General features: G+C 41.8%; 1 protein-coding gene across 2 annotated transcripts in view; it reads left to right on the top strand.

Moving 5' to 3' along the window:
• Nucleotides 1-24,094, top strand: part of LOC6524736 (netrin-A) — a 43,903-nt gene extending 19,809 nt beyond the window's left edge. The window contains exons 2-7 of one of the 2 annotated variants that reach the window (XM_002100544.3): nucleotides 8,434-8,622; nucleotides 18,511-18,660; nucleotides 18,736-18,888; nucleotides 22,877-22,942; nucleotides 23,002-23,383; nucleotides 23,469-24,094. In XM_002100544.3, the coding sequence (XP_002100580.1) occupies nucleotides 8,434-8,622; nucleotides 18,511-18,660; nucleotides 18,736-18,888; nucleotides 22,877-22,942; nucleotides 23,002-23,383; nucleotides 23,469-23,610 (1,082 nt within the window). In that variant the 3' untranslated portion in view covers nucleotides 23,611-24,094. Of the gene's footprint in view, nucleotides 1-8,433; nucleotides 8,623-18,510; nucleotides 18,661-18,735; nucleotides 18,893-22,876; nucleotides 22,943-23,001; nucleotides 23,384-23,468 lie in introns of both variants that reach the window. The other variant, XM_015190372.2, reaches the window with a different exon arrangement.
• The last annotated feature ends 391 nt before the right edge of the window (nucleotides 24,095-24,485 follow it).

Raw genomic sequence — 24,485 nt, 5'->3', positions numbered from 1 at the left:
TAAACAGAGACTTGTGATGTGTAACTTCTTTGTAAATAGTACTTTGCCACTTTTTTTTTGAGTGCAGAAGAAGGGCCAAAATGTGCAACATGGCAAGAGCAGAGCAGAGCAGCAGCTGCTGTTGGGAAAACTCATTGAACAATTGACCAAATCGAAGCCTCAAACTCGGCACAGACAATAAATGCACAATGCGCCGCTCTCACTCACCCCTCCCTCCCTGGTCCTGTACCCATAAATGCACTGATGTCTACCGAAAAGTACGAAAATGTGGCAAAAACCAGAGGGATACAAGATTAAAATCCATGAAAACGAAACTGAGTCGGCCGACACGCCCCTTTTTCTCAATTTTTTTTTATTGTTGTTCCTAGTTTATCTCATGATGACCGGGCAGACATACACGCATGTACATCCATTTCTGGCTCATTGTCATATCCAAAATACGAAATACGAAATCCGAAATCCAGTGGCATTGTGCGACTTTGGGCCTCTGGTGGCATCTTATTATTAATTTGCTTAAGTGCCATAAATGGCAAACAGTACAGGGAAACCGAAGGAAGCGGCTTCCCAGGCCGTGGACACAAAAGGATTCAAGTTTCTGAGCCCAGGCCGCCCAGCTGGAGATTTTACACGTACTCCGATCTCAGGTCCTGACCATGACGAATTGCCAAAAACTACAATAAAAAACAGAGGGAGAAACTACTTAAAAAGTGAAGTGAATTGCTGGATTCTGGGGAATGCTCGAATGCTCTTACAAATAAAGTTGCACAATAATATGCAATCGGAATGGGCTCCAGGAAATTATACATAGGTGACCTTTCCACCTGCATGGCATGACATCACCTAAAGGTTAAAAAAGTGCCAAGTCATAAATTTATGCGATTGTCTTTTATGCATTAGTTGTTTTTACTTGACGGTTTGGGTGTGCAGCTTGCAACGATCTAATAAGCGTACGAAAATGACTAGTAAAATAAAATGTTTTGTTTTGTGTTAAATGAATTGAGGTATCCTAGGTATATACCTATATATAAAATAAAATTCAATTTATATTTATAAGTCGGCTGCACTCCAACTAGATGGAAACCCATGCTTCAGCTTGCTCCCCTTAAGAACACCAAAAACAGAAAAAAAAGAATGCCAACAAGTGTCGACAATCGGGCGAATATAAAATAACTGAGAAATCTGCAAGTAACTGCAAGTGACATTGAAAACTCCAGCAGAACTCGACCCGAACTCTCGTGTCCCCCATCCAAACTCATCCCACTGTTGGAATGAAGGAGCTGATTTATGTTTCGTTGGTTGCGGCTGCATTGGGGCATCTTTGACCTTTTGGAGGCATCGCATTTCATGGAGGGTTTCTGGGGAATTTGTACGGACATCGCAGATAGACTATCTACGAGTTACTATGCACAATGTCAGGCGGCAGATACGATTTTTAATTGACATTCACACGACAACACAAAAGGGTTGAAGGAATGAATGGGCGATCTGGTGTGATGGAGTTTTCTGCTTAATTAAATGCAATCTACAACTCTATTGGGAATCAGTAGCCGGGCCATTTTTGCGCATTTAAAAATCATTTATACGAATTAGCCCCTGGCAAATGGTAATTAAGGCGTGGCCCATGGGCACAGAGTCCACGATTTCCCACACACACACACACCAACAGTACAGTAAGCGCACACGTGCAGAGCTCCAAAAGATAAACAAACAAAATGCAAATGCAACAAATGCAGCAAATGCAACAAATGCAACTGCAAGGCCCCCAAAAAAAGGCGAGAAAAATGTTAAACAAAACATATTGCCGCAATTGGAGGCCATGTGCGGTGCGGCAAGTGCTGGCTGACATTTCAACACCACGAATCCAACCAACACCACTTTCAAACTCAGAGCCCAACCAGCACCACTTTGATCCACAGAACGGGCAGTGCACTGGCAGAAAATTGGGCTAATGATGCTAATGCATACATAGTTGCTTCAAGTCAAAAACATCTCATAAGAGAAATGATATTTAATAGATTTAGATAGATCTAGGATTATTTCATGTCTTGGTAATGTAGATAGGTAAGGGGCACTTATTTCTCCCTGTGCACACAACTCTGAATTCGAAAAGCGAATCCCAATCAAAACAAAGATCAAAACCCAGCAGCAACAACAATGCGCCACTTGAGCGGTACGAGCGGTATGAAGTTGAAGATGATGATGAGGATGAGGATGAGGATGAGCGGTACGGGCGATCAGCGGGCGGCGAAGACCTTTCACCTCACCTGCAAGTGTTGTTGATCTAGCTGCTGTTTTGTTTATCTGCCACACACACACACACACACAGACACAAAATACACACCCACCAGCTACAGATACAGATACATATGCTTATTTCAACACCAGAAACTCCAGCAGCACACTCAATTGAGTTTGCTTTGTCTGCGATCTCAAGTTGTCCAAACTAATTAATGAGGCCTGAAAAGCGGAGAAAATCGTGTTGAGAATAATTCACAAGGATTTATTTACCTTTTTGGTAATTTCAAATGCGCTGCATAATATTTATTTGCTATTTGGGGGGTTAAAAAGGCTATTATATGAACTATTTCCGGAATAACAAATCAATTGATTTACTTGGAAATATTCCCAAATCAAAAATAGTACCATTTCAGGCTTAATGTTACAAGTTAAAGTGAACTTTTTAGCCAGAAAATGCAGACACATATTTTAAGCACAAAATATAGAAAGTGAAAACTGAACAGAGCTTTGGCCATACAATGCATCACAATCTTTAGTGAATAGTGCCTGCCATTTATAATCCCCGTGCACTTAACTTATTTTGTTAAATGATTTTATTTTGGGCCCACTTTTCAGGCAAATAAGTGTGTGTGTGTGTGTGTTTTTTGACTGGGCGACTTAATTAGGAAACTGGTGCTGGTTTTATTTATGTGTCTTAACGAGTCGTTTTTTTAACCCACCCTATATCTATATAGGTATGTATAAATATATATACATATATCTATCTATCCTTGTCGCCCTCGAAATGAAGCTGAGCACACAAACATTTTGGAAATTTGTTTATTGTTTTTCCTCGGCGTCCTCCGCACTAATTTGGGAAATGCCAGAAAATGCACCACGAAAATTGAAAACCGAAATCGGAATTGGAATTGGAATTGGTATTGGAATAGGAATTGGAGTTTGAAATTCGAATATTTAAAAGGAAGACAACAACAGAGAATTGAAATAATTCGGTGTCTTGATTTAAATACAAAAAAAAAATAACAAAAAAAAACATAGAAATAACAAACAGAAAGAACATTTTCCTCCGAATGCTGCGAGCAGTTCGACGAAAAACCAAACATAAATTCCAATCGACCCCTCCTCCGCCGCCTGTGTGGGCCAAAGTGAAGCCATGAACATTGTTTTTTATTAGCGGCAGGATATCGCCGATGCACCCTGATTTTCCCCTCTCCCTCCCCATCTCCAATCCCTGCCCCTTCTGCCCAGATGTGTATATATTTATATGTTAATTCGCCCGGCGTTAATTAGAGAACAAAACTCTGAATGCAGATGAAAACAAGTGGAAGTTGGAGATTCCGGCGCTGCTCTTACTCGATGCCTGAACTAAAAATGTATTTATAAGCATACATACATACTACTCTCTAGGTTTTTTGTACTTTTTTTTATTGTATTTATTTATTTGGCCACAAGCAGCAAACAATTTGTAATCGCTGTTTCTGCCGCCGCCGTTGACAAGGAAAATGTTGCAGCTGCGGCACGCGAAACGACACCGAAAACAAAAGCTGCTGCAGTCGCCTTAATTGCACTCGTTTTTTTTTTCCGATTTGCAAGGAAGCGCCAAAAGAAAAATGTTTTAAGTTTTCCGAAAAAGCGCCGAGGGCGCGGAAAATGCTGCAGCATGAAGTGGATTAGATGGAAATGGGCGTGGGCCAAAAACTATTGTCTGAACTTTAATGAAAATAAGCATGGGTTGTCTAAACTGTTGTTGCATAAAATTCGATTTTATATTTTTAAGCCCTAAACTATTTTTCTTTGTTGTGAATTTCGAAAAATAAAGTTTTCCTTATACCAAATTGTATACATTCTCGGCCATTTGTATACAAAGTGCAACTTCCTTAAACAAAAGCTAGTAGCCAAGCTAATTTAGATTAGTTCCTAAGCTAGGGTATGCAGAATTCTAAAGAAAGTGACTTAGTTGAGGGTTCTTTGAATTGGCCCCACTTTTGTGCACGTTTTGATCGTCAGCAAAATGAAGATTTACCATCCACTAGGTGACAGACAAAATAAATTTGCTGCTGAAAACCCTGCAAGTTAATTACATTGGCCAATAAAGCTGATTACAATGCAGTTGGGTGCAAAGTGAGGGGTGGGGCGTTTAGGCCAGAGGTCTCCAATTGTTTAGATGCTTTTTTGGGGCCATGTGGATGGGGATGGGCGATTTTCTTGGTATTTTCTATGGCCGCTTCCAGGGAAGTCAGTGCGAACAATTTATGAAAGTGGTTCTGGCTGTTTACGACTGTTTTGGGGCGTTTACGATGAAAATGTTTATAAATACTCGCCCTGTACTATAGATAAGTATAGTTGTAGTTCAAAGAGTGGCGAAATTGGGTTAACCAGAATACTTTAGACAGACAGCTAAAGACGCGATGAGATGACATAATTGCTCGGCTTCTTGTGAATCACTCACTCACATTTTTTGTTTCGCCGATGAACAATGATTTCGCCTTGTTCGGTGTGCAAAAACTGAAATTATTAATTACCCGGCAAGAATGTTTTTGTTTTTCGTGATTTTCTGTGTGTGTGTGTAAAACGACCACTTTTGATAAATCACAGAGAGACACAGAGCACAGAACACGGCCACAAACACCAAAACAATTTTGCGATGAAATTGTCAAATTGCAGTGCAAAAACGCAAGAGCAGCAACCGCAACCGCAATCGCACCAACAACCAACAGCCATTGAAAGCCCCCGCTTCCGTTGAAAAGGGGGGGTATCCATTCCCCCAAACCCCAAACCCATACCCATACCCATTCCCATCCCCTCCACGCCATGCCACGAATTCAATTCACAATTTTCGGTAACCGAAAATCACTGCGAGGCGAACGCAATCAATCATAAAACGATGAAACGTCGACAACGACCAGCAGACGAGGGGATCGGGGGGATCGAGTGAGGAAAATTGAAAACTCTCAGCCAGGACATGGACAAGGAAAAGCCCCGGCCAACAAAACCCCAAGCCCCAAACGCCAGAAACCCCCAAAAAAAGGGGGCTAAAAACCCATCAACAGCTAGTCGGTTTATGCGACGGCGATTCTGCAAAACCATTTCGTGATTGAACATCCAAAATGACTTTAGTTGAAAAAAGTTGACCACATTTATTGCGGCTTACCATTAAATTACAATTTAATAAAATGAATTGATTAATTTACTTTTTTTCAAAGCAAGTTGACCACAATAGGAATGAAATTTAAATAAAAATCAAAACTAATTTAAAATTTAACTTAACTAAGTGAAGTGCTACTGTATGATCTCATGCTTTTTGAGAAACTTTTAATTAATAGATGCCATAATTCTTTCGGCATGAACTATATACTCTGGATCAAGTCAAAAGCGTAACGTTGAATTGGCTTTTGGCTGGTTTGCGTTTGCTTTGGCTTTGGCTTTGGTCTGCTTGGATACGGAATGTTTTGGTTTGTTTTCGGCCAATGGCAGTGGCCAAAAGCGAACGTTTTCCTACAATTTACCAACGGAGCAGCCATGGCCAATTCGAAGTTGCTAAGCTTGGCCAAATCTGCTTCTGACCAGCAATGTCCATGTCCAAAAAATATCCCTAAGGAGCATAAAGAATGAAAAAAACAGCCCCTCTGCAGTTAATTAGAGATGGCCAATAGACGCATCCAACTGGTTGTGGGTTTTGGTAGATTGCAAAGCGCTGCCATTCATAAATCGCAAAATTTGCACTGTGTCCACTTGGTTCGAGCACCGAAAATGGTGGCCATTCAAATGGCGATTTTTGAAAACAAGTTGCAGAAGCATTCAGCTTATTCCGCTTCTTTAAAATCATGGCCAGCTTATCACATCATTTGGCTTAAATATACTTGACTATTTTCTAACTCTTATCCTTTTTCTGAGCCACTAGCTTTCCCTAGGAAAATTAATGTTCGTTTTTGTTGCTCACCCAGTGACTAATTCGTGTCGAAAGTTAAGCGGCCTAAAAATGTCGTTTTATTGGAAACTCTCCCAGGCAGTTAATTTCTGGGCCTGCGACTGCGACAAAGATACGGATACAGATACTGATACTGACGATTTCATTGTTTTCCCCCAGTCCAACGAAATCCAACGAAATGCATCGCCGATTCCGGGGAGTGTATGAGTGTTTGAGGGCCACTTATCAAATTTGAACTTAATTACTGGACTCACCTTTCTCGGATAACACAGCAGCTTGGGGTCCGGCTAATGAGCGGTTTTATGCATCGCTTTAAGTCGCATTTGATTGAGCTGGATGGGCATTTTGTAATCGTCGAACTGAGATTTACATGGCCCCCAAAAGAAAAGAAATCCCCCGGTCGAAAAAAAAAAGTAAAAACGAAAATATCTCTGTCCGGCTCATAAATCAAGTGGCATTCGCCGGGAGTCGCGAGCCGCGAGTCGCAGGTCGTAAGTGTGTCATTAAAATTAATTATCTAGCATTTTTAACACCGAACCAAACCAAACCGAACCAAAACCAAAACCGAACCCTTTCTCGGGGCGGAAGTGGGGATGTTTTGGGGGCTATACGTGGTCTAGTAGGTATATCTGGTAGCCTGGTTGCCTGGTAGCTTGTCAATTAGCCACACGCCGTGCTTTGAGCTCTCAGCGTTTTTCAAATATTTGCTTAGCTTTTGTTGACGATTCTACAACGGTCTGCAACTGCTAGACCAAGTGCACTGTGCGAAATGGTCTAGCTAGTCGGAAAAAAATATATATAAATTCATAAAATGTTAGGCTGCGTACTCAGTTCATTCTTGGTCATATATAAAGGTTTTTTTTCGCAGTCCATGAATGCGAAAGTCCCTGACTGCGCTCAAATATTTGCGCTGACATAAGTTGCTCTGTGGCTGGCATGAGGACGGGACTTGAGGAATGAGAAATGAGGAATAGGCATGTGGCATGCGGCATGTGGCATGTGGCAAGCGGCATTAACCATGGAACAGTCCGTGATCCAATAGAACCAGTGAGAGTGGAAAGTGGAGTGAAAGTGGTGTCGAGAGTCGTCTTCTCTGAGTTGTCTCACTGTGCAAGATAATTATAACATACATATGTGCAACCAGAACCAAACTGTGCACGGAACTTCAAACTGCAAACTGCCAACTGCGAACTGCGAAATGAAGTCCGGGGTGCCACAACTGTCGATTGCACGGAATCGTTGACAGACAGTGGGCCCTCGACCAGTGGACAATGGTGGGGCGCTTGAAGTTTTTGTCTGCAAGCTGCAACAGCAGAAAGATTCCAGTTTCGTGGTCGATGCCATTGACAGGTCAGCTGTCCATTTCCGTCCGAACTGTCGCTCCTTTCTTGGGCCACCAAACCTCAGCTGAAAGATGTCAACTCAGCACAGAACTTGTACACAGACAAAAGCGGGGGATGTTTTCTACCTATCTACCGAAGAAAATCGCCAGAAAATCGATTGGAATTTGAGTGACATAGAGCATCTTAAAAGCTGGCTTGATTTTCAGGTTTTTTTCCAAGTCACACTTATTTCTCTGAGTGTGCCAATGGCAGGCAGCAGAAACCGCAGCACTCGCCTTCGAATGTCAATAGCAAAACTGTTTGCCAAAAGCATAACAAGCAGCAGGCGACAGCAAAAAAAGCACAGAAAACTCCGGTCTTCATTGATCGAATGGGATATGCCAGTTAACTTTTCTTCAACTGCATTAGGTGGGCTTATAATTCGAAATATAAAACCCCATCTTAGCTCAGTAAATACAGTATTTAAATGGACAAAATGAACTGCAATGTTTCTTTATCATCTAGGTAATATAAATCGAATGCTGTTAAATAATTTTAACTAACTTATTGCTCATACGCCCCGTTTTCGCTGGGCAAGTTCACCCCAGTATATTCTCATCGTCTTAAGTCTTAAGTAATTCAAGACAAATCGCCGCATAAATTATCCAACCTAAGCCAATGTCCCGCTAGACAAATAGCACTCTCATCCACCAGATCCACTGCCAATCTGTGTTCCATTCCCCCACCAACTCGCACCATCCCCCATCCAATCTTGGCACATTTGCCCGGACAAACCATTTTGCGTGCCATTTTTTCAGCATTTATCGCCAAATCGAAGGCGGCAATAGAGTCGTTGAAGGCGAACATTGCGTACATTAAGATCGCAGCAAATGTATCTTTTCTCATGCGAACCTATCTAACTTGTTTCCATTTGTTTCATTACAGAGTGCAACTGCAACAAGCACGCCCGTCAGTGCCGCTTCAACATGGAAATCTTCCGGCTGTCGCAGGGCGTCTCCGGCGGAGTCTGCCAGAATTGTCGCCACTCGACCACCGGCCGGAATTGCCACCAGTGCAAGGAGGGATTCTACCGCGACGCCACCAAGCCGCTCACCCACCGCAAGGTGTGCAAAGGTAAGCCAAAAAAATATATTAAAATTAAAATAAAAACAAAAAAACTAGCAATAAAAACAGTGTTGTGCAATCAGGCATTCTTGTGTCCGAGATTAATGCCTAATTTACAATAATTAGCTCACAGCGACATCCAACTGGGCCAGCCGTACCCCCTTGTGACTCCCCCTTTGTAACCCCTTTGGATCCCCATTTAGGCCCCCTTTTTGGCACCCCTTTAGCCCCCTGTGGCCACCCTTTGGCCAGCCCATCCCCAGGCGACCTTCGAGTGTGTTGTTTGTAATGTAATTTATGGCCGCCATAAATTCACGCGCTCCAATCGAAACAATAAAAATAAAACGAAGCCAGCGGATAAGGAAAAGATGCTAGCAGCAAAAGGGAAATGCTTTAAAAAAAATACCACGGATTAAGCAATAGTATAAAAAATACAAATACTTAGAACTGCTAATGCTGGTTGCAAAATATTATTAAATTGCCATGATTAAATGAACCTTGGTTTTGGATAAACCTGCCTTTTTGAGCTGTTCATTAACCCAAATCCAAAGTGGATTATTTAATGTAGAAAAATGAGATTGCGGATGTGCTTTATATGGCCGAGGAAGGGGAAGAGGTGGAGGTTGAGGAGGAAGCAGCCGAAATTTATTGCCTGCAATCATTTTCATTGGCAAACAATCAAATCAGGTGGAACACATGGCTAAAATCTGAAGCGCTCGACTATTTATAGTTTCGTGGCGCATCTATACACAAATTTATATACATATATAAACGGATATAGTATAACATGTATAGTAGGCAGTATCCCGCTGAGAATTCGCATTCAACAAATTTATACCTAATTGCGAATCGAGTATCGTAAACAACAACAAAAACCAAAGGCCCCAGTGGGAGTGATTTTCGGTAGGTGGTTTAGGGGGTGCCGCCTGTCGTTTGTCATTGCGGTGTCAGAAATTTTTGGTCGCAAACCGCTTTTGGCTTTCGGAATTTGGCTTTCAACATTCAGCTTTCAGTGTTTTAGCTTTCGGATTTCGCATTTCAGCTGACTAAGCATCATAATTCTCGTGTCCGCTCAGCCAGAGCCGTTAAATCCAAATCAAATTCTTATCGATTTTTAATTAATTATCCGCCGCTAAGTCGGAACGGAGCCACCACATCGTAAATATCGCCGAATTAAACCCACCCACCCACCGTAAGCCACTGAAACCACTTGCGATTTTGGGACACAAAAGGCGCCGCTGCGACAATTTTTTGAAATTACGAGTATATGCCTCTCCTTCCAGAGGCCATAAAAAATTTATTCGTTTTAATTTTGACACGCGTGCAATTTGTTAAGAAAGATTTGTACATTCCCCGAACTTACAGTGGCTGCCATTGTTCCATTTGTTTCATTTGTTTCGTTTGTGTTTTTGCGACTTGTTTCTGGCTTGTTGGCAAAATGTTTTACGTCATGTTTGTCATTTGCCAAATGTTGCGGCTGCCATACCCCATACCCCTTCCCACTTCCCACTTTCCACTTTCAATTAGTCAGCCCGAAATTGTTGGGTGAAATCTTTGTGGCACAGGAGCCGCATGAGAAAGAATCGAGAAGGAATCCTCGCCAGCTGATGCCCCCAATGGAAATGTCAGAGGAGGAGGACATTCAGAGATTTATTCGTTTCATCTCGAGCTGGCTCGTTTTTCATACACATATATTAGTCATAGTAGTCATACATGCAGTACCCATAACGTTCGAAATAAATTTAAAATAATTTCACATTACTAATGGCATTTTGTGCTGTCGTTTCACAAGACTGCAAAAGCTGCCACAAAAAGGGGTGTCCTCATGTGTTTGTGGGTTGTCTGCAGCTCAAAGGTATTTGAATTTGAATTTTATTATTCAGAAGCTGCAAATCTAAAGGCCTTTAAGGCGTTGACTTAAAAATATTAAACACTTTAAGCTAACGCAACAAAGAATTTACATGAAGTGAAGTACGTACATTGAAATTGAAATTTTCTTAAGCAATTGGTAAATTGATTTTGAGATAATTACAATCAATGTATAATCAACATTTAGAATTCCAAAATAATTACTTAACTGAACCGTAAGTCGTGCTAGGCTAATAGAAATTACCTTTAGCTTCAGAGACTCTTAATCAAAAGCCACAAGTACACATTTAAATGTGGGTATTAAATATTGAGCCTGTTGTTAATATTAAGTTGTCAATAAAATCGGTTTGTTGTTTTCGGTTGTGAGTTTCGGTTTGCAAAGGTTTGCAATTCCATTCCCCAATCCTCAAAATCTTTCCGCCGCAATCTGCATTCCAAATCTGAGTGAAAGCCATTAGATTTCAGCTATGCCATTAACATCCTTTATAATTAACGCCTTAAATTCATTTCGATTGCCAGTTAAAATGAAAAAGATTACCAGCAACTTGGCTTCCGTAAAACTACATTTATTCGAGCATGAGTGTGTGTGTGTGTGTGCATCAGTTGAATTTGAATTTGAAGTTGATTTAATTTAAATATTCAAATGATTTACTCGAGGAAGGCAAAGTCGAGTCTAATGGAGCAAATGCCAGCCAAAGCCATAATTCATCGCCTAGACAGAGAGTTTGGTTGTGTTGTTGGTTGTGGGAAATGAGGAGTTGGCTGTGGAATTGGTATTTGAAATTTGAAATTACACACAGCTGTAGATGCAGGCAGTTACAGCTACAGATACAGATACGGACACAGATACAGATACAGATACAGACTTAGATTCAGATGCAAACTCATAGATACGGACACGTGTTGTCAAAGTCATTTCAGTCAATTTCCTTATTTGTGCAAATGTTTCAATGACCGGAAAATTACATATTATTATTTGTCCAACGGGAGGATCCGACATTCCAAAATTCCAACTTCCCAACATCCGAACATCCCGACATCCTGGCCGTAAACGAATCGTTATTCATACACTTGTCTGCATGTGTTGCCTGTGCCTCAACGACTGCTCCTTTGATAATTAAAATCTGAACCCTCCTGCCAGTACCCCCAAAAAAGTATACTCTACTTTTTGCCTTATTGCCTTATTGCCATCGTTGACATCATTAAATCTGCATGCCACATACAAGGGCAATAAAAACAAGAAGTGCAAATCGCAGACTGTGTGCTCTGCAAATAATAAGCAAAACTGAGGAAATACTCGCTACTTATGTTGCTTTTCTATTAATTAATTAGATATTTCTTTCTAAATTCCAACTGAATACAACCGTATCAGATGTGTGCTGACAAGGCCATCCTTTTAATATACATTAATATACATTACGTGGCGTCGTATCTGCGATAACCGTTTATCATCGCCCAGTAATTAGGGTATACAATTGAATGCCTGCCAATTGTTTTCAACTGCCCGGAACTCATAGGCCATATCCACGATGACAAAAGACACTCCGGATTCGCATGTGTCAATGGGGAGGGGACATTTTGGGGGGCGTTGGGCGTTGGGCGTGCCCTGGAATACAATTAACATTATCCGTAACTAAATACGTGAAATTAAAAGCCATAAAATCGGAAAGTCACGTGCGAAATGTTACAGCAATATAACATGGATGGAAAACAGCAGGAGCGGCAATTAAAATAATGCCACACACACGTAGACGGGAAAAGTTTCTTTATTGCCCAAAAGTTCATTCAAATGCGGTGGCAAATGGGGGAGGCTGGGCAAGGACATTATTATTTTCGTTGGGGGAGGAAACAGGAAACAGGGATCAGGAGTCAGGCATCAGAAATCAGTCAAACATCATTAGAATTTCATAAAACGCGTCGATGCAACTGTGCCGAATCGCTTAAAGGTTAAAGGTTATCGCTGCGAGGGTCGCTTGGCAACTTAATTGAAATTTCGAAATGCCAGCGCGAAATGCATTTATCATACAGCATATAGCATGCCAAGGTGGCTTTGAAGAACTAAGCCGGAAAAATCTATTTCAAAGCCAGTGGGTGGGTGGGTCGGTGGTTCCAACCAAAAACTAAGCCCCGTGACAAATTTTCTGCTGGCAAAGCTATAAAAGTTCATGCCCAGAACACAAGCAATTTTTGAACAATTTTGACATAGCTAAACAACAGGCAGAAGAGTACAAAAAAAAAATGTATAGAAACATTTCAGTTTTATAGGGGTTGTATTCAAACAGCACAACGAATCGGATATGCTCTTGGCATTTCAAAAAGCGTAGTTCATTTCGGCCGATTTGATTGATGAACTTAAGTCAAAGAACAGAGAATAGAGTAACTTGAATTTTTGAATAAATTCCAAGCGATGCTTTATCTACTACAAAGAGGATTTATTAACATTGTATAATAACTACTTAATTTCAAATTGGAACGTACTACATATAAGTAAGCTGTTTTCAAAAGGTGTATTCTTTTTTTCTCTGTGTACACATGAGCTTATGGCAGCGTTTAACCCGCAAGCACCGGAATGTCCCCAAATCCACGGACATTTTCGGAAGGACAGAGGTTCGCCGATGGGCGAGCAAAGCCGCCCAATTTGAATTATGACATTTTGCATGCGAGCCGACATTTAAAGCTGTGCAAATTGTTCGAGCGTCAAATTGGCGCTGCCATTTCACCAGCCACCCACACTCAACTCACACCAACTCACACCAAGCCACTTTTCCAGTTGGAAAATCATTTTCCGAAACGGTGCACTTTCAGTCGTCGTGAGAAGTAGCAAGAGTTTGGCAACAATTCGGCTCCACATTGCCTACTTTACTGCGCGTCGTTTGATTTTCAATAGGCCCATTCAGATCTGTTTACCCCGCCTCCTCCATATACGAGCATTTCCCTCTCGATTTTCCCAAGGCGCCTCAATCTTTAACGCACAATTTGAAATGCGCGAAAAGTTTTTTTTTTGTCCCCCCGTCCGCCTGTCGGCCCGAGTCGATTTTCCCAGCCTTTTACCAGCTTTTCTCCACCTGGAAATGGAAAACTTTGTACATGCAACAGAAAATTGTAGCAAGACGAGAAGAGGCTTTTTGCTCATTTGAACGGCGAACGAAAGTTGAGCGAACTTTGCGCCAGTTGCAACCGCGATAAACTTTTTTTACTCCGCCGCCCAGGAAAATGGGGAAATGGAAGAGGCGAGGAAAAGCAACTTTTCGTGGAGTGTCGCGCGAAGCCTTTGATTTATTAATAAGACCCAAGAAAAGTTCCGCCCGGCGGCTTAAACTCCAAGTGTGAAGTGCGATGGCGATGGCGATGGCAAAGGTGAATCGCCTTTTTGGACCGGTTTTTGTCAGGCATTCGGGCTAAATCAAATGGCTCATTTGAATTCATTCATGAGCAATTGGTAGATGATCATTCGAGTGAATCATTGACGTGCGATGTGCGATATGTGTGCATTTAATTGAATGTGTAATGTAATCCTGCCCTCCAAGGGTAATCGCATTGAGCTTGGATTTAATTCATAATCATTGGAATCATTGGGAAAGTTATGCATTTGAATGGCTCTTTAAGAATGTGAAATACAACTGCAAAAATAGGCAATTGCTCTTAAAGAAAACTAACATAAATTGAAACTATTAAACAATCGACAAATGCGTTTATTTCTGGCAAACAATAAAATTGTGAAAATAAATAGTAAATTTAAAATTTGAACGATGACGCATTGCATAGTACTGCAATTGCAGAATTTTCGAAATATTCGTATATTTTAGAATTTGAAGTGTTTGCTTTTTCCAGAAGCAAGACCAAATCAAAAGGCTTATTTTGCCAGCTAATAAGTACTAGTGCAATTGGCTTTTCCTCGAATGCACAAGTTTTGGCATTGCCCATATACCTATATACATATTTATATATAAACTCGTATATATGTATGTAGTATATATATGCACACGATCTGGTCTGGTTAGTGTTATATAGGCTGGATCTGCACATCTCACACATCGCCCACTTGGTCAGGTGTAATCTCTCACTGCAAATCATGCGATGGCGCGGCAGATTTTGTCTGCGAAATCTTCTTCATAATTCTTCTATGGCCGCAGAGGAGTCTGTTTGCTTGGTTTTCTTTGGAAAATTGCACGATTCTGTGGGCTTTTGTTTTCTGCTAATAATAACAAATAGCAGCATCAACAATAGCCCCCTGACTACCGACTACCGACTACTGACTTCTGGCAGCTGTGCTCTTTATGGCTAACAATTTTCGTTTTCCTTCTTGTTTCGTCGTCGCTGTTGGACTAGAAAATTTCGGCTAATATTTTATGGCAATTGATGGCCGAGGAAGAGACTTTTGCCGTAAATTTATGTAACGCACTTTCCTCCACTGGTCAGTGGGGTTTTTTCTTCTCTTTTTTTGTTAATTTTTTTGTTGTTGTTGTTATTTTTGGTAGGGGCAAATTGGGCGGTTTGCTTGCGCAAAGTTGAAATAAACAATAACAAATTGCGCTTGATTTGCTTTATGATGTTTACACTAGGCCCAGTGTTGGTGCTTTTGTTTGAGTGAACGCGAGTGGGTGGTTTGCTTAATTAATTTTCCGTTGCCCTGGCAAAAGGAAAAGGAAGCGAAAGCCAAGAAAAATACAAGGCTACCTGGAATCGCACTTAAATAGGGTAGCAAAGTAGAAAACAGGATGGCATTCTCTCTCATGTATTTGCAATATTTTAATCCATCAACATTTTAACTATTTTTGGTAATCAAAAACGGGCAGGACGAATAAAATCGAAATATTCAATATTCAAAGCCAGAAAATTGTCGAACATAAATGCAAAAAAGGGTCGGAGGTCAAGGGGATTGAAGTGCAAAAACACAATCCGTACATTTCATATACTCGCACAAATGAATGCCAGCCATACTGCGAATGATTGATTTAAAAATATCCATGCCTGGCAGATGCCATAAAACATACCTGAAAATGTGAATAAACATGGGATATATATACGAATATATACGAGTGTATTGTATTCGCCACATACGCACATTTATTTCTGTGTACTCAACTGTTTAATAGGTCGTTCAATGAGGTAACTTTGAATCGGTGCGCAACGAGAAATTCGTGTTAAACAAATGATCTAATGAGTGGATAATGGCCTTAAATCATCTGTTTCACTAGATTATTCGATTAACATACATATATGCATGATGTTAATGATGCACAGCAGGCGATAAAGAACAGACAAATGAATGTTTCCCCTCATTGATTGTCTCACTTTAATTTAGAGTTTTCATAAAACAAACCAATATGGAAGAATTAGAATAGAATTTATTAGATACCCAAAAGCTGAAATAAATTGAGCAAAAATATTCGTGAACTTTAGATTTGATTCACTTTCGCTGGAATCCCTGGCCAGTCAGTAAGTCAGTGGCTCAAGTGATTCATTGGTGGACTCCGCTCATTAGGAGCTCATTTATTTCGGGAGTCCCTGACCCGAATCGATCTGTGGATAAGCCGAAGGGAATGACTCGTTTGCCTGGACTCTTTGTCCCAACAAATTTGGGTCGCACTTCGGGCCAAATTAAAAGGAGATCTCTGGTGAAAGGGCCTTCCTGAATCACCGATGCAACTGTGGACTCAATAATTAAATAGAAATGCAAATGGCTCTCGCTGGAACGTTCATACCCGACTATTCGAAAATGAAGCCACTCGAACAGAGGGAATCCCTCTGTTGGCCTGGCCATAATGAAAATTCATAATCTTTATCACGGCCAATGGAGCAAGCGACGGGAAAAAGGGGCATAAAAAGCGAGGAAAACCTACGCGCAAATGGAAAATGACAAGTAAATCCGGACAGAGGAGGAGCATATGGATGGCACCGGCAATCCGGAGCAGATGGGATTCGGATACGGGGATATATATGTATACGGTGTAATGCCAATGCCAATGCCGTGCACTGATATGGGATGTGTGTAATGAACTCGCTGGCTTGCAGTCCCGCGATTTTCTCTGGCTTGCTTATTTTAACAATATCCAAAAAGCTGAAGGTCCCAAGTCCCACAGCCCCATATCCCACATTCTATATTCCATGTCCCATATGCCCCAGGTCCATGGACCATAACCCAATCCGAGTCCCACTCGCATACCCATTCCCATTCGTGACCAACTGGCCCACACTCTGCTCCTTGCAGATAGCGCGGTGCACACAACTCGCATATTGTTGCCCCCAAAACCCACCGTAAGCGGCACAGTGGTGCTGAGTTTATTGGCACAGCCTATGAATTTCCAAACCTATTTTTTAGGGCGCTACTAATAAAAATATTCTGAAAGATTCATATTGATCAAACAATATTTAAAATAAATATATATATTAAAATAAATAAAAATATAATATTTTCCTGATAGTAGTGTTCCGTTTTGCCCCACCGTGCTCGTTCGGCGACTATGAAGCGCCCTGCAGGCAACAACAATGGACACACGGCATTGTTGCTCTTGTTGCTGTTGTTGCAAGTTATTATTGTCCGTTGCTGCTGTTGTTGTTATCATCCGGATGTGTCACTGTGTGCATATAAATCGCATTTAATTTATTGTAAATCGGATTAAATTACCAAATGTTGCACGAGCGCACGCAACGTGTATATATCTGTATATGGGATATGAAAGTGGAAGCGAGAGGCTGGGTGTGCGAGAGCAGGACAGAGGTATAACTCTACGCCTAGTTAACCCATTAGTTTCGAGTGTAAAAATCCCTTTCCAACCACCAAATAGCCATGTAACAACTAATATTGTTGAAAACACAACAAATATATCATGTAAAATATTCCAAAGACATTTAAATTCAAGAAATATTTCTTTCTGACAAACCCTAATGGGTTAAATGTGTGGTTAAGTGTGTGTATTCCGAACGTGACACCCACCTTTGCCCAGTGCAACATTACCACTCCGCCTGCTAACCCCCTTGACATGCCACTCCCAATGCCATGCACAAGTTAAATCTTTAAATATGCAACAGCTCTTGGCCAAGAGCCTGCGCAAAGACCCATTAGATGTGGCCAAAAGCGGCTTATTAACTAAACAACCCACAGGGAGCAGGCTCAGCTGAAGAAACAACTGCAAAGTCCTTCATAATAGTCTCAAAACTAGAAATCCCCTCCCCGTCGTTTTCTCTCTAAAAAATTAGTGGTAAACAAAGGAGTCAGTAAAAAATTTGTAAATATGCTATATAATTTAAGGATCTGATCTTATGTTTGTAAGATTTCACAGAAATAAACAGGATTAAGTGCAGCTGGGCATATTTATTATAACAACAGCTTTAGAGATATCGAAAAGTATTTAAAGTATTTGAAGATAGTGCTTAAATGGTCTCATATCTGGAATAAATTTAATTTTACCAAGCCACTGACATTGTTCGATTGCATACTGAATCCAAAAGCAACAAAAAAAGGGAAAAGTGGGCGGAACATAATGGTGGGCGGTCCCATTTGCACTCTCATTTGCAATTAACCGTGTGCGGACGGACAAGAAACGGACAAAGAACGAATCCGGCGGACAGCCGTTAACTGCTGGCGTGCACTCAATTTGCCGGAGTGCACACACATACATACGTATGTATGTATGTGCAGTAATCGTATCTGTATTAATGTACATTTCCACGGCTCATAAACGAATCTGCTGCCGTCGAAATGGGGGCCAAAATCCCGGGTAGAATCTGTGGTGAATGGTGAATGCAGCGGCAACGTGATGATGCAGAAATCAGAACTTGAAAGACTTTAAGTAAAACTCAAGTGGACCAGATTGGCGATTCCAATTCGATTTCGAGTCCGGTGGCCATTGGCAATTGCCGTTTTGTCTTTGAAGTGCCGGACCATGTCCATTAAGCTCTCAGCACGCTCTGCAAAAAAAAAGAAAGATTTCAGCTACATCTGCACTATGTGTTTTCAGACATCGCAGCCGTAAACGTAATCGTACCACGAGTATATCGTTTTTCGCCTTTCATTTTCATTTGCAGCCTGCGAGTGCCATCCGATCGGGTCATCTGGCAAGATCTGCAACAGCACCAGCGGTCAATGTCCCTGCAAGGACGGGGTCACCGGACTGACCTGCAACCGCTGCGCCCGAGGTTACCAGCAAAGTCGCTCCCACATCGCCCCCTGCATAAGTGAGTCCAAGTTTGCCACAAACCAAGAGTATTCCAATGTATTAACAATCCATTTACCATTTAACCATCCCGCAGAGCAACCACCGCGCATGATCAACATGCTGGACACCCAGAACACCGCTCCCGAGCCGGATGAGCCCGAATCCTCGCCAGGATCTGGTGGCGATCGCAACGGCGCCTCCGGAATGGCCGCCCAGTCCCAGTACTATCGCACCGAGGGCGGCAGGGGTAAGTAAGTGCCACCTCTCATATCCATATCTGTATCTGTTGTGTTTTGTGTGCTAACCGACTATCCGCATCCCTCCTCTCACCCTCCTTGGCATTCGGTTGCAAGTGCTTATGCTAACTGGTAGTATTGTTTATGAGCGGACTTATACAGTGGGCACTTACTAAAAAAGACAGTAAATTACTTCCTAAATGCTATATACTACATAGCAAATGTTTGGTATAAGAAAAAGATAATTAATTAGTTAAGTAGTAGCTGGCTCCTTAGTACAACTTGTGCTGTGGGCTCTGACATAATTGCTTAAATAAATTGCTTTGGCAAAACACAAGTCCAAGCTTCCCGCAAAGCGAGGGCTCACTGTGCCAGGAACGCGTCGAAGAAGGCGCATAGTTTGCCGTGGCGTTTGGCTCGCCTTTGTAATCCTTTAAAATGGGTGAGAAAACACAAATCCGCTAAAGTGCAGTCGGTTGTCGGTCAGGAAAAGTGGAAGGGGAAGGGGAAGTGGAAGTGAAGGCGGAAAAACAAGGAGCGGCTCCAGGGGCAAGAGGGGGGTGGGGACGGGACAGCGGCACTTAACAGACAACGCAAATGTTTGCACGCAACTTTTAGTTACAGTGGCGAAGAAAGTACAGTGGGCCCCCGGAGAGTCGAAAGAGGGAGTGGGACTGGTGAAGTGCAACAAGCATACAAAAAGCGCCACGCAGCATAAATCATACTAAGCCCAGTTCTAGGCACCCTCTCGCTCGCACACGCAAGCCCTCTCGCTCTCGCGGCAAAATAAACTTTGCAATAAAACTTGGAGAAAAAACAAAAAAGGACAAATCTCAGCACGGGGTAAAGACTATTAGATATCCAGTAACAAGATATTGTAATAAAAGGGTTTGTAATTCAGAGATGTTTTATTAACAACTGCATATATTTTAGCAGCTAAACAAAGTTATAATATATTTTTAAAATTGCAAAAGTGGTTTTAGAACAAACACAGTGTACCCTCGATACTTAGAATTGCAGGGTATTCAAACAGCAGCAACAGTGCCAACAACAACAACAAAGATCACCCCAAAGAAACGTCACAGAAAGATACAAAACAACAAGAAAATAGAGAGGAGAGAAGAGTAGAGAAGAGGAGAGAGGAGAGGAGAGAGGAGCGGAGAGAGGAGAGGAGAGAGGAGAGAAGAGAGGAGAGGGGCAGAAAGTGTAGAATGACAGAGAGCAGGCGAAACTTGGCAAAGCAAATGTATTAAAAAAGTTTTTTATTTAATTTCCCATGAATAAGCTGCAGCAGCATCAAGAAGAGCAGTCGTCGTCGCCCACCTCCCCGTCGCACAGTGACCAGTGCACACCGTACCTACTACCCACTACCCACTACCCACTACCCACTACCCACTACCCACTACCAAGTACCCAGTACTCAGTATCCAGTATCTAGTATCCAATGGCGAGTTTTAGAGTCTAGTGCTTCTGCCTGCGCCGCTAATTGCTGCCAACTATTTGCTCAAGGCGTTGGGCAAAGTCACAGCAGGATAGCCGAACGGGGGGGGTGGGGGGTTTAAGGGATCCGCAGGACGACAGGATTCAGCTAAAGATGAGCCGTTTATGCAGCTGCAAGTGGAAACAATGACAAATTGACTGAGCAACTTAAGCAGCCACGGGAAATATAAGCGGCGAGTTAATCGTAATAGAGTCACATTGTCACTGCCAAGTGGCCAAATGAAAAGGACGAAAAAGGACAGCGACTTGAGATTCAAGTGTTTTCCCATTTACTATGGCATTCTCTTCCTGCTTATGCTAGAGCAAAATATAGGATTTTTATATAGGATTTTATTAATTAAAATGCTGGTAAAATATTATTTAATTGGGAATGAAAAAATCCCAACGAATCTAGTAATCACTTTTAATTAAATTTAGTTGTACAGTTCGGAAATCCCTTTTTCGAAGTTTCGACAAATCCTTGAGACCCATTAAAATTGCAAGCAGATATGAATAGCTGCCAGACGACTAGGATCAATTTCTGGCTGCAATTGTTGCATATCAAGTTGCCTCCGGCTCGAAGGACCAACTCCATTCCATCACCATCCATCCATCTTGCCAAAAATGCAAATCGAGCTGCAGACGGAACACCGAGATGCGAAATGCTAGATGCGGAATGCGAGTTGCGAGATGAGGGCTGCGTTTAAAGAGGCTGCCCCTCTTAAATGTATTTGTCAACGGCAAAGAAAAGCGCAAGTTGGAAAAGTTGTCGGTGGAAAGTTTTTCATTCCCTGTAACCAACCGAGAACTGAGTTAGGCAAATGGACACACACACAGACACAGGCACAGGATCTACGCAAAAAGTTCGTCCTTTGCTATTCATTGGCACAGCGAAATGGAGGCGGGCGGGCGGCCTGCCACGCCCACCGCCGACACTCAGCACGAACATGAATGTTAATTATGAATTTATAATTTGATAATCTTATTAAATTAATTTAAAATTCTGTCCAAGTTTGAGTTAATTTAAACTTAGTTGCACCCGCAGCGAAAAGCAGCCCACTGTGTGTGTGTGTGTGCGTGTGTATGTGTGTGTGTGTGTTTGCCCAGGGGTCGTGGGTCAATTTTAATGTTATGTTAATTTGATGACTTGCAAATTTCCGAAAGATTTATGTTTGCTCGCAATTTACATGAATGGCTTTCATAGTCAGGCAGCAGGTTGGAGTTTTCCGATTTATGCTTATTTTATTTGAAGATAACTTGTAATAAATGTTATTGTAGTTTATACGAACTTTAAGATACTTTCCGCATCTTACACCACAGATTGTTGTTTATTTTTCTAATAATTCTTGAGCACCCAAATATGTATGTTTATGTACTTGCAACATAGCAACAATTGGCAAAAGAGGGATTCCCGAAAAGTGAGTCAGAACTTACGAATCTCGCAGCTTTATTTTTGGGTATTTTTAGATATTTTCAGATATTTTCAGATATTTGCGTTCGTTTTCGGGGCGTGGCTAATGATCTTTAAATGAAGGCGATAAATATCGTTTGCTGGCTAAGTGCATCGGGAAAATGCACTTCACTCTGCGTAGCGGGATAGTGAAAATAGCCATAAATAGCCAAGGAAAAAGGGAAAAGTGCCATTTAAGTTTTCAACTTTAGATATGGCTTCAAATTCGATCTGCCGCCGTCGATCGATTTATAAGTCGTCCGATGCATTTCATATAAATGTTTATGCCACGAACAGATCGAGAGTTTCAATGCAATTGTGTCACGTTTACTTTGACATTGCGATCGGCGTCTGAACGAACAGCAATGCAAGCTGCGATTCCCAGCCAGAGCAAAAGCAAAACAATAACAAAAACAAATACTTCTTGGCTAATTTTATTCGCCACAAAAGGCGGCCCGAGGCACGAAGTCGAAATACACAGAGAGAAATGCGCTGTGACCCATCTTTTGTTAGAATTGCTACAAGATTGAATTTAGCATTGCCAAAAATTGGCAAACTCTTTACGTAGATACCAAAAATGTGATTTATGATAGAAATGTAGATTTTCTTTCTCTGCATTCAAAATAGACAGTCGGGGGCGGGGCGGGGTCTTAATGTAAAATTGATCAAGCAACGCTGATGCTGTGGCTGCTGCCACTGTTTCTGTTTCTGCTAATTGGCATTGGCCATAAAGACATAAATTTCGCAATTAAATTGTAAACACCAGAGTGGAATGCCCCAGCCGAAGGACAAATGGGAAGGAGGACAAGGAGGCGGGCAACTTGACATAGGGATAGGGATAGGGAAGGAACCCCAACTGAAATCCTACCCCCAATTAACCTCTAACACAATATCACTTCGATCCATTTCCATTTGCCCCTTCACTGAGCCTCATGTCATTTGTGCAATGTGAATGCGTTTGTTCGCTCTGTGTGGCAAGTTCCGAGTGCCCAAGGACCTCACAGTGTGAGCAGCATTTCATTTAACCACTGGCTAATTGCAGAATTCCCCATTTCTTCGACATTTTTCAGAATGCGGCAAATGCAGAGTCAGCACCAAAAGGCTAAACCTAAACAAGTTCTGCAAAAGAGACTACGGTAAGTTTAAGGCCACCTGAAAATGTGTGTATATTGCTAATAAATCCATTATCCCACAGCAATAATGGCCAAAGTAATTGGTCGCGATACGAGCAGCGAGGCAGTCAGCAGCAGGGAGTCTCAACGACGCGCAATGGATCCCGACGTGGCGGACTACGAAATGGATCAGGTGCAGCCGGGATCGGCGCGATCACCAATCACGGGGGAGTACGAGTTCCAGGCGGCGGACTATCCAAATCCCAATCTCAATCGCAGAGGCAGCGAAGTGGAGCGCTTCGATCTGCAGATCCAGGCCGTCTTCAAGCGCAGCAAAACAGGCGAAAGCAGCGGCGCGGGGAACGTGTACGGAATGCCGAGTACAATCCTAAAACGCGGTCCTATGACCTGGATCATACCGACTAAGCATCTGGAGTGCCGCTGCCCCAAGATTAGAGTAAACAGGTGCGAAAACTAATTCGAATAAACCGCTTTTCTGGCGATTAGCTTGTCTATACAGTTTCCTCATGACAAACCGCTTATTTTACAGATCCTATTTGATCTTGGGTCGGGACTCGGAGGCGCCACCCGGTTACTTGGGCATCGGACCGCACTCGATCGTAATCGAATGGAAGGAGGACTGGTATCGACGCATGAAGCGCTTCCAGCGGAGAGCGCGTACTTGCGCGTAATCCTCCAGCCAATTATAATCCCACATCCTGCGTGTAGTCTCAAGATCCTAGAGATAAGAACTTATTAACAGCAGAAAACAATCAAATCGTGTCATTGTCTCTTAAACAGTTTTTTTTTGTTTTTTTTAATGTCTCATTAACCGATTTTGTAGCAGTTAAAATCAAACTAGCTGTATTTAATTTATTTAATTAACTTCAATCGTTACAAAGCAATCGGTAATTGATAATAACTTGAAATCAAACGCACGAAAGTATCTATACATGTAATCTACGTAATCTATATATACGACTTGTATTATTCGCCTAATTAAGATTCCTGTCAGCCCAGTTTAAGCATTTGTGAACAATTTACGTACTAGGGCAGTCTCGCAATCAGAAAGAGCGCCAGTAAGCCATAATTTATATGTAAGAAGCACTTTGATGCATGCATGACTCGCAAACATTAATAAATTAGTAGTAATTAATAAATATTGTACAGAGCAGAGCACAACTTTTGAATTTCAAATATTTGGCGGTTATTCGGAGGGCTGCCACACTGGGTCATTGTTGGCGCTGTCATTTGTTGAAAGGGATGCCATTTAATACAAGCGCTGCCACTTGTAGATTATACTTCTGGATAACAAATCAGGTGTTCTCCTCTCTAAAAGAACAAAATTCCTTTCTTTAAATTGTATTCCATACACAATTTATTGTGTGTTGGGTTATAATCTTTATGCCCAACAGTCGTAGATAAATATATTTCAAACTTAATTTTGAATCTTGGGTGGTTGGCGGGCTGTAGCGCAGGTGGCATCTCTATTTATCGGAGTTTGTATCGTTGCCACCCTCTTGACCGATTCTTGTGTCTATCGATTTCCAAACATATGTGTTTTGTT

The sequence above is a fragment of the Drosophila yakuba genome, chromosome X, assembly GCF_016746365.2.
Source record: "Drosophila yakuba strain Tai18E2 chromosome X, Prin_Dyak_Tai18E2_2.1, whole genome shotgun sequence".
In the NCBI taxonomy this organism is placed as follows: Eukaryota; Metazoa; Arthropoda; class Insecta; order Diptera; family Drosophilidae; genus Drosophila; species Drosophila yakuba.
Note: the sequence above shows the minus strand (reverse complement) of the source record. Positions and strands in the feature narration are given on the sequence as shown.